We start from the raw sequence: 10517 nt of genomic DNA, 5'->3' as shown, positions 1-10517 counted from the left end.
AGCATTTCTATTTTTTTTTTTTTACTATTTTAATATGCAGGATATTTTTATGTTCTGACTTAAAACCACTCTTTATTTGCTTCTGAATCAACTAAGGTTTTAACGTTGGAATGAATATTCGTTATCCACGGTGCTGAAATGTTTCACCATCGCATAGTAGCAATACTTTCGTTTCCTACTTTTTTGGACTTTTTCACTGTCAAAGCATAGTGATTGCTGTGTTGTGCATTTTGTTCAAATTGCAACAAAAGTTGTCTTACGTTGATCAGCATTTCTATTTTTTTTTTTTTTTTTTACTATTTTAATATGCAGGATATTTTTATGTTCTGATATAAAACACTCTTTATTCGTATTTGCTTCTGAATCAACTAAGGTCTTGAGTTGATCAGCATTTCTTTTTTAACGTGACAGTTTAGATTTACTACTTCTCCTTTTATACCATAAGGTGTCAGTGTTACATTAGGATATGAAGTAAAGCTTTGGCCCTGCCTATCTATGTGTGGTGCGCATGGCTGTTCTGTTCCGTTCAGTTAAACTGTGACAGCAGCTGATGAGTATATCGCGAGAAACGGAAATATAGGAAATGTTCTAAAATGTTATCGATGTTATTTAATCAAGAATGTTGCATCTGGAAATAGACAATTTCCACTGAACGCCATCGTTACTTGTTTTAAGCTGTTTTAAAGGAATTCTTAACGATGGATAAACAAAGGCGCAGATGGGAGAACTGGTGGATGGCTTTGTGTTTCTCTTTTCTTCTCTGCTTCGGACCGCAGGCTTCAGCTCAGATAAGATACACTGTTCCAGAGGAATTGAAAGAGGGTTCTGTTGTGGGAAATATTGCTAAGGATCTTGGACTTGACGTGAGTACACTGGTCGACAGACGGTTCCGTATAGTCTCTGGTTCTAAAGACGCGTTTTTCCAGGTAAATCAGAACAATGGCGAATTGTATATTCATAAAAGCATAGACAGAGAGGAGCTTTGTGACGGGAACGGTGCATGCCTAGTAAATCTAAAAACTGCTGTCGAAAATCCTTTAGAAATTCACTACGTTGCAGTAGAAATAACAGACATAAACGACAACCATCCTAGTTTTTCTGAACAGAATCAACATTTCGAGATTGCAGAACACACCCCTATAGGAACCAGCTTCCAGCTGCACGCAGCACGAGACCAGGATGCCTCACCATTTTCTGTTCGTTTGTATAAATTGAGTCAGGATGAAAATTTCGAGATTGACATCAGAAACAGCGATGAGGAAAAAATCCCCTTTTTAGTGCTGAAAAAACCACTCGATCGCGAACATAAGTCAGAGCACCTGCTAATTTTAAAAGCCCTCGATGGTGGAAACCCTCCAAAATCAGGCACCCTTAACATCACCGTTACCGTCTTGGATAGTAATGATAATCGCCCGGTGTTCAGTCAAGACACATATTCTGTCAGTTTACAGGAAAATTCCCCAGTTGGAACGACTGTGATTAAAATAAAGGCAACTGATAGCGACGAGGGCCCAAACAGTGAAATTGAATATTTGCTTGGTAAAACTTTAAAACGCAAAGTTTATGACATATTTCAGTTGGATCGCATTACAGGCGAAATCAAGGTGAAAGGCGAGATAGACTTTGAGGACACAGAAGTTTATAAACTGGATGTGCAGGTTTCAGACAAAGGTCAGCCTCCTTTGTCTGCCCAAATTCGAGTTATTATAAAAATACAAGATATAAACGATAATAAGCCTGAAATTGAGCTGACTTCATTATCTAATATTGTTGCTGAAGACTCTAAACCTGGAACAGTAATTGCGCTGATTAGTGTCACAGATAAAGACTCTGGTCTAAATGGTAAAGTTGTGTGTTGTTTATCAGACAATGTTCCTTTCGAGTTGAAACCCTCTTTTCAAGATAATATGTACTCGCTGGTGACAAAGGGGCGTTTGGATCGTGAACTTGTGCCCCATTATGACATCATAATTACAGCAACAGATTTAGGTCAGCCGGCCTTATCATCTATCAAAACCTTAAGCATCCAAGTAGCAGATGTGAATGACAACCAGCCAGAATTTTCTAGTAATTTCCTTGAGCTTTACATATTTGAAAATAATGCTCCTGGAGCCTCCATATTCTCAGTGAGAGCATCTGATAAAGACGTGAATGAAAATGCCTTGATATCGTATCAAATAAACAGAGGTGTAGGGACACAGAACGAGATAACCTCATTCTTGAATATAAATTCAGAAACAGGGGTTATTCATTCCCTTAAAAGTTTTGATTTCGAAGCAATTAAAACGTTTCAGTTTCCATGTTCTCGCTACAGACTCTGGCACTCCGTCTCTGAGCAGTAACGTGACAGTGAACGTGTTTATTCTGGATCAGAACGACAACGTTCCAGTGATCTTATATCCAGTCAGCGCTAACGGTTCTGCTGAGGGTGTGGAAGAGGTTCCTCGTAATGTGAACGCAGGTCATTTGGTGACTAAAGTCAGAGCCTATGATGCAGATATAGGATACAACGGCTGGTTATTATTTTCACTGCAGGAAGTTAGTGACCACAGTCTCTTTGGTTTGGACCGCTATACAGGACAGATAAGGACCCTTCGCTCATTCACAGAAACAGACGAGGCCCAGCATAAACTGCTCATACTGGTCAAAGACAATGGGAACGTTTCTCTCTCAGCGACAGCGACTGTGATTGTCAAAGTTGTGGAGCCCAAAGAGGCTTTTGCAGCTTCTGATGTGAAAACCCAGTAAAAGACGAGGAGGAAAACAACGTGACATTTTATTTGATCATCACTTTGGGCTCGGTTTCAGTGCTTTTGTCATCAGCATCATCGTGTTGCTTGTAATGCAGTGCTCTAAATCGACAGACTATTCGTCCAAGTATTTACAGGATACAAATTACGACGGGACTCTGTGTCACAGCATCCAGTACAGATCTGGAGACAAACGGTACATGTTAGTTGGACCCAGAATGAGTATCGGCTCTACTATAGTCCCGGGCAGTAATGGAAATACTCTAGTGATCCCAGATCGCAGGAGGAGATGTTCTGGAGAGGTAAGCAAATTTTAAGAACAACAGAAATGATGTTGTTAATTTCCAAAATATTTCCTAATTCTTCCAATTTTCTTTTCTTTCTTTATTTCTTTCTTTATTTTTTCCTCGGCAGTTTGTAATTTCTCTGTCATAAGGAGCGTATTGTTCAACTGGATTAAAACAGTCACTAAATTGAGTTTCTGAACTTGGTAAAGACATGGATCGCTGTCTATGGTGCTGATCTTTTATTATTTTGTTTGTATTATATTGTTTTCTGTATTGATGCTGTATTTATGTGTGTCTATGTGGACGCGCAGCGTGATTCTCATATTTGGTGCATTTTGATGTATAGTTACTGTGCAACAGAATGCAATGCACTACAGCTGTAAAATCGCGAGGTGTCAGTGTAATCCTAGAGTACGGCTCATGACGTCAGATACTGTTATTCCTCCCCTTTGCATTTATTGCTTGTCCTTCCTACTGGTCGATGGATTTAGTGATTTCTTGCTTTTGCTATTAAGCGGTTCGTTTCTTTTTTTCTGCAGTAAATGTCAACTTTTAGGTGTAACAGAAATGCTTAATCTAGTCGAGCGAGTGATATAGAGGAATAGTCGTAGAACCTGCCTGTATTATCTGCAAAATGGAACAAAGAAGATACGCGCAATGGCTGATGGAGCACACGAAATTTACTCTCTTGTCTGCATTGCTTGTGTTTGGTGCGATGGGACGAGCGCAAATTCAGTACTCAATCTCAGAGGAGCAGAAGGACGGAGCTGCTGTAGGAAATATCGCGAAGGATTTGGGCATAGATCATAGAACCTTAAAAGAGCGAGGATTTCGGATCGTCTCGACTTCAGGCGAGTCCATGTTCAGTGTGAATCAGAATGACGGTGTCTTGTATGTGAACGGTAAAATAGACAGAGAGGAGGTGTGCGAGAGAAGCACCCCTTGTTTAATTAATCTGAAAATCGCTCTAGAAAACCCACTTGAAATCCACTATGTAACTATAGAGATTCTGGACATAAATGACCACGCTCCGAGTTTTCCTGAGAGAGAGATGCATTTAGAGATCGGAGAATCTGCACTTCCCGGCACGCGATTTCCGCTTGAGGCTGCGCGCGATTCTGATAGTGGCAGTAATTCTGTGCATCATTACAAACTCAGTCATAACGATAATTTCCGCCTTGAAGTCAAAGATCGTGGAGAAGACGGTAAAATTCCCATATTGATTTTACAAAAACCTTTAGACCGAGAAGTTATTCGAAGCATTAAATTGCAGTTAATTGCTGTCGATGGGGGAAAGCCTGCCAAGTCTGGGACAATGGAGATAACTATTAATGTTTTAGATATAAATGATAACTTGCCAGTGTTTACAAAAGATGTTTATTCGGTCATGCTGCGTGAAAATGCACCTATAGGTACAACTGTGATACAGGTCAACGCCACAGATTTGGACGAGGGCCCGAATGGTGAGATAAATTATTCATTTGGTAAAAGCGTTAATAGTAAAGCAAGAAAGCTGTTTGATATTAACACCGTCACTGGTGAGATAACAGTAAAGGGGCTATTAGATTATGAGGACAAAGACAGCTATGAGATTGATATACAAGCATCTGACAAGGGACTAATTCCAATGATTACTGATAAGAGCGTGACCATAAAAATTGTTGATGTAAATGATAATGCTCCAGAAATAGAGGTCACATCATTTTCAAACTCCATTCCAGAGGATTCTAGACCTGGTACTACAGTGGCTTTAATTAGTGTTTCTGATTTAGACTCTGGACTCAATGGCAAAGTAACTTGTTCTTCAGAAGATGACATGCCTTTCAAACTAATACCTTCTTCACAGCATAGCACATATTCATTAGTTACCACGTCACCTTTAGACAGAGAAACAAAATTTCAGTATTACATTACATTAGCTGCAAAAGATTTGGGACAGCCATCAATGTCTTCTCTTAAAACTATAACTGTTTTGATATCAGATGTAAATGACAATAGTCCAGAATTCTCATTTTCCCCATATTCATTCTATGTGATGGAAAATAATGTGCCAGGCAAATTTTTATTTTCGATTTCTGCTACTGACAAAGACTCTAATGAAAATGCCATAGTTAGCTATCACATATGGAGAGAAAGTAGTGAGGAAAACAAATATATGTCCTTCATTAATATTAACTCTGAAAATGGGGAGATTTATGCGCTAAAGAGCTTCGACTTTGAAACTGTTAAAACCTTCCATTTCCAAGTTGTTGCTACAGACTCTGGCACTCCGTCTCTGAGCAGTAACGTGACAGTGAACGTGTTTATTCTGGATCAGAACGACAACGTTCCAGTGATCTTATATCCAGTCAGCGCTAACGGTTCTGCTGAGGGTGTGGAAGAGGTTCCTCGTAATGTGAACGCAGGTCATTTGGTGACTAAAGTCAGAGCCTATGATGCAGATATAGGATACAACGGCTGGTTATTATTTTCACTGCAGGAAGTTAGTGACCACAGTCTCTTTGGTTTGGACCGCTATACAGGACAGATAAGGACCCTTCGCTCATTCACAGAAACAGACGAGGCCCAGCATAAACTGCTCATACTGGTCAAAGACAATGGGAACGTTTCTCTCTCAGCGACAGCGACTGTGATTGTCAAAGTTGTGGAGCCCAAAGAGGCTTTTGCAGCTTCTGATGTGAAAAACCCAGTAAAAGACAAGGAGGAAAACAACGTGACATTTTATTTGATCATCACTTTGGGCTCGGTTTCAGTGCTTTTTGTCATCAGCATCATCGTGTTGCTTGTAATGCAGTGCTCTAAATCGACAGACTATTCGTCCAAGTATTTACAGGATACAAATTACGACGGGACTCTGTGTCACAGCATCCAGTACAGATCTGGAGACAAACGGTACATGTTAGTTGGACCCAGAATGAGTATCGGCTCTACTATAGTCCCGGGCAGTAATGGAAATACTCTAGTGATCCCAGATCGCAGGAGGAGAGATTCTGGAGAGGTAAGCAAATGACTCATGCATCTGTGTATTAGTTGTAGGAAACAGTCTTAAGGCAGATGTTGGCTGCTCTCCGTGGTACTGAACCTGTTCAGGCTGATTTTCAAATTGAACACTGTTAGTGTCTCTGTCTTTCTTAGATTCAGATTTTATTTATTATTTAGACTTAGGATTTACATTACCAAATAACAGGAATATTAAACACATAGCCATTGAAGGAGGAAAGGAAGAAAATGGCATATTAATAAAATAAGTAGGAATAGTGCAGTTTGTTATAATTTTTTCCTTTAATGCATTTTGCACAATATCTTAGGCTTTTCTCCGGTCATGGTTGTATTGTTCTTCTTTTGTCATAACAGACCTTTCATATCTTGCAGCCAGGTTTGAGCATATCTGAAAATTGGACCTTTTTCTTTGTCTTAAAGTTAGTATGGTGGGTTGTGAAGTAAGGAAAAATGGTTTATGTTTCATTAGGGCATGTTAATAAGGTGCAATTATGTTTCCATTTAATTTATTGTGCAGTGCAGTCTTTTGTTTGCCAGGTCTGTCTGTGCCTGTTCATCTCTATGGTGAGGTTGTGTTAACTTGGTCTGTATATTGTCCGGACTTTTTTAGTTTAGGGTTGGTCATGTGGTCAGGTATTCCACCAATTTTATGTTCTCTGTTTAGAGACAGAAAGCATTTCAGCTTGCTTTAAGTTGATGCTTCTGTCCAATGTGTATTGTGGATTTTTGTTTTTCTTTGTTGTCTTAAAATTTTGATTTGGTTGATTTGGTCATGTCTTTGGTTGTTAAGTCAACTGTAAAACAAAAGGACTTTTCTATGGGATCAGCTATTGGTATCTATGGGCTTTGTGATGGAGGCTCTGTGTATCAAGCTATGGGGGTGGACTGGAATTTCAATTATTTGTTGGTGTCCTCCTGATTTTGCTCTGCAGGCATTGTTTATAGTTTTGCATTGTAATAGTAATAATTTAATGTATTGATTGACTGATTGCTTGCTTGCTTGATTGATTGATTGCTGAATTTGATGCCTGCAGTCTCTAAGTGTTTGTCCTATTTGGCGAACTGTTGGTTTGTGAATGGACCCCAGATCGCATGTCCATAGAGTGTGATGGTTGTTTTGGTTGACTGAATTATTTTTAGCCAGATTATGTTTGAAAAGTAAATTATATATATATATATATATATATATATATATATATATATTTATTTATTTATTTATTTTTGAATCTTTGTGTAGTTTTAAGGGCATATTGTGTAATTTAAAGTTATGGTACTGGTCTTGGGTTTTGGGACTTTTTCAGAATCTCTCTTTCTCTCTCCTTCCTTTTCTCCTTTTCATTCACTTATTGTCACAAAACATAGGTTCGGTTTAACGTTGGAATATTGAATAGCCTATCTAAGCATAGCTTAAATCACAATTTGTATGGGTTGTTTAGGAGTCCACTAATAAAAGTAGGCCTACGTGCATTTGACAGCAGTGAAATGTTTTTTGGACGCTGCAATGCAACTAACGTTTTAGATCACGAGATGTCAGTGTAAACCTAGAAAAAGACTCGTGACGTCAAACATTGGCTCGATGTTTTTATTTTTTTCTTGTTCCGCCCTCTCGGTTTATTCGTGTGTTTTCTCATTATTAGCACCGGGGCTGTTAGATTTGTCCGAATTGAGTACAGCGTCTTTGTATTGTCTGACTGGCTTTCAGCGTAAATGTGAGAAACGATGGAACTTTACAACAAATATTTGTAGATTGATCTTGAAATTCTGTTGGAAGGGATTTTTGTAATATCAGAAAAATGGAACAAAGAAGACTCTCTCATCAGCTGGAGCTGAATGCGAAACTCGCTTTCATCGCTGTATCGCTGTTGTTTGGGAGAGCAGTTTGGGCACAAATACGGTACTCGACCTCGGAGGAGCAGAAGGACGGAGCTGCTGTGGGAAATATCGCGAAGGATTTAGGTATTGATCACAGAACACTAAAGGAGAGGGGATTTCGTATCGTCTCGACCTCAGGCGAGTCCATGTTCAGTGTGAATCAGAATGACGGTGTCTTGTATGTTAACGGTAAAATAGATAGAGAGGAGGTGTGCGAGAGAAGCACCCCGTGTTTAACCAATCTGAAAATCGCTCTAGAAAACCCACTAGAAATTCACTATGTTACTATAGAGATATTAGATGTAAATGATCACAGTCCGCTGTTTTCCGAGAATGAAAAGCAGCTGGAAATCGGGGAATCTGCTGTGCCAGGCGCGCGATATCCGCTACAGGCAGCGCATGATCCTGATAGTGGAAGTAATTCGGTTCAGACCTACAAACTCAGTCACAACGATCATTTCCGCCTTGAAATTAAAGACCGAGAAGAAGATGGTAAAATTCCTATTTTGATTTTACACAAGCCGCTTGACAGGGAAGTGACGAAAAACATAAAATTAGAATTGACTGCTTTAGATGGAGGGAAACCTCCTAAGTCTGGCTCAATAGAAATAATTATTGATGTGCTGGATATTAACGATAATGTACCTGTTTTTACAAAGGACGCTTACACGGTGACATTAAATGAAAACGCACCTGTGGGCACAACAGTTGTACAGGTCAAGGCCACTGATTTGGACGAGGGTAAAAATGGAGAGGTAGTTTATGCATTGGGAAATAATGTCAAGAATAATTTACGCATACTTTTTAAAGTTAATGAAATCACAGGGGAAATTATTTTGACCGATCGTTTGGATTTTGAGGTCAAGGATAAATATGAGATTGACATTCAGGCATCTGACAAAGGAACTGTTCCTCTTGCGACGGATAAAAGTGTAATCATAAAAATAGTTGATGTGAATGATAATGCACCGGAAATAGAAGTGACATCATTTTCAAATTCCATTCCAGAGGATTCTAGACCTGGTACTACAGTGGCTTTGATTAGCGTCACCGATTTAGACTCTGGGCTTAATGGAAAAATCTCATGTTCAATATCCGATGATATACCTTTTAAACTAATGTCATCATCACACAATAATATTTATTCTTTAGTTACTTCTGGATTACTTGACAGAGAAACGAAATTTCAGTATGTCATCACATTAAGTGCAAAAGATATGGGACAGCCATCAATGTCTTCTGTTAAATCTATATCTGTTCTGATATCAGATGTAAATGACAATACTCCGGAATTCTCATTTTCTCCATATGTGTTTTATGTTATGGAAAATAATGTCCCAGGCAAATTTTTATTTTCTGTGTCTGCTTCTGACAAAGACTCTAATGAAAATGCTATAGTTAGCTATCATATATGGAGAGAAAGTAGAGAAGAAAACAAATATACGTCTTTCATTAATATTAACTCTGAAAATGGGGAGATTTATGCACTAAAGAGCTTCGACTTTGAAACTGTTAAAACGTTCCAGTTCCATGTACTCGCCACAGACTCTGGCACTCCGTCTCTGAGCAGTAACGTGACAGTGAACGTGTTTATTCTGGATCAGAACGACAACGTTCCAGTGATCTTATATCCAGTCAGCGCTAACGGTTCTGCTGAGGGTGTGGAAGAGGTTCCTCGTAATGTGAACGCAGGTCATTTGGTGACTAAAGTCAGAGCCTATGATGCAGATATAGGATACAACGGCTGGTTATTATTTTCACTGCAGGAAGTTAGTGACCACAGTCTCTTTGGTTTGGACCGCTATACAGGACAGATAAGGACCCTTCGCTCATTCACAGAAACAGACGAGGCCCAGCATAAACTGCTCATACTGGTCAAAGACAATGGGAACGTTTCTCTCTCAGCAACAGCGACTGTGATTGTCAAAGTTGTGGAGCCCAAAGAGGCTTTTGCAGCTTCTGATGTGAAAAACCCAGTAAAAGACGAGGAGGAAAACAACGTGACATTTTATTTGATGATCACTTTGGGCTCGGTTTCAGTGCTTTTGTCATCAGCATCATCGTGTTGCTTGTAATGCAGTGCTCTAAATCGACAGACTATTCGTCCAAGTATTTACAGGATACAAATTACGACGGGACTCTGTGTCACAGCATCCAGTACAGATCTGGAGACAAACGGTACATGTTAGTTGGACCCAGAATGAGTATCGGCTCTACTATAGTCCCGGGCAGTAATGGAAATACTCTAGTGATCCCAGATCGCAGGAGGAGAGGTTCTGGGGAGGTAAGCAATTTTTAAGAACATAATATAAATGATGTTGCAAAATGTCCTATAGGGCTATGTCATAAGGAACGTATTGTTCAACTGGAGTAAAACAGTCACTAAATTGAGTTTCTGAACTTGTGAAAGACATGGATCGCTGTCTATGGTGCTGATCTTTTATTATTTTGTTTTTATTATATTGTTTTCTGTATTGATGCTGTATTTATGTGTGTCTATGTGGACGCGCAGCGTGATTCTCATATTTGGTGCATTTTGATGTATAGCTACTGTGCAACAGAATGCAATGCACTACAGCTGTAAGATCGCGAGGTGTCAGTGTAATCC

General features: G+C 39.3%; 1 protein-coding gene and 2 pseudogenes across 1 annotated transcript; all 3 read left to right on the top strand.

The window, feature by feature from the left end:
* The first annotated feature begins 32 nt into the window (after window positions 1–32).
* Window positions 33–3179, top strand: LOC131553404 (protocadherin alpha-8-like; annotated as a pseudogene).
* Window positions 3180–3187: 8 nt separating this feature from the next.
* Window positions 3188–6047, top strand: LOC131553136 (protocadherin gamma-C3-like). Its single transcript, XM_058797555.1, has one exon. It carries the CDS (start codon window positions 3672–3674, stop codon window positions 6045–6047), a length of 2376 nt encoding a protein of 791 aa, XP_058653538.1. The 5' UTR covers window positions 3188–3671.
* Window positions 6048–7685: 1638 nt separating this feature from the next.
* Window positions 7686–10208, top strand: LOC131553135 (protocadherin gamma-C3-like; annotated as a pseudogene).
* Window positions 10209–10517: the final 309 nt, after the last annotated feature.

The sequence above is a fragment of the Onychostoma macrolepis genome, chromosome 14, assembly GCF_012432095.1.
Source record: "Onychostoma macrolepis isolate SWU-2019 chromosome 14, ASM1243209v1, whole genome shotgun sequence".
Taxonomy (NCBI): domain Eukaryota; kingdom Metazoa; phylum Chordata; class Actinopteri; order Cypriniformes; family Cyprinidae; genus Onychostoma; species Onychostoma macrolepis.
The sequence above is the reverse complement of the archived record's forward strand: the minus strand, read 5'-3'. Positions and strand labels throughout refer to the sequence as shown.

Bases quoted from the DNA above. Each gene is read 5' to 3' on its own strand.
- LOC131553136 (XM_058797555.1), top strand. From the start codon at position 3,672: ATGGAACAAAGAAGATACGCGCAATGGCTGATGGAGCACACGAAATTT.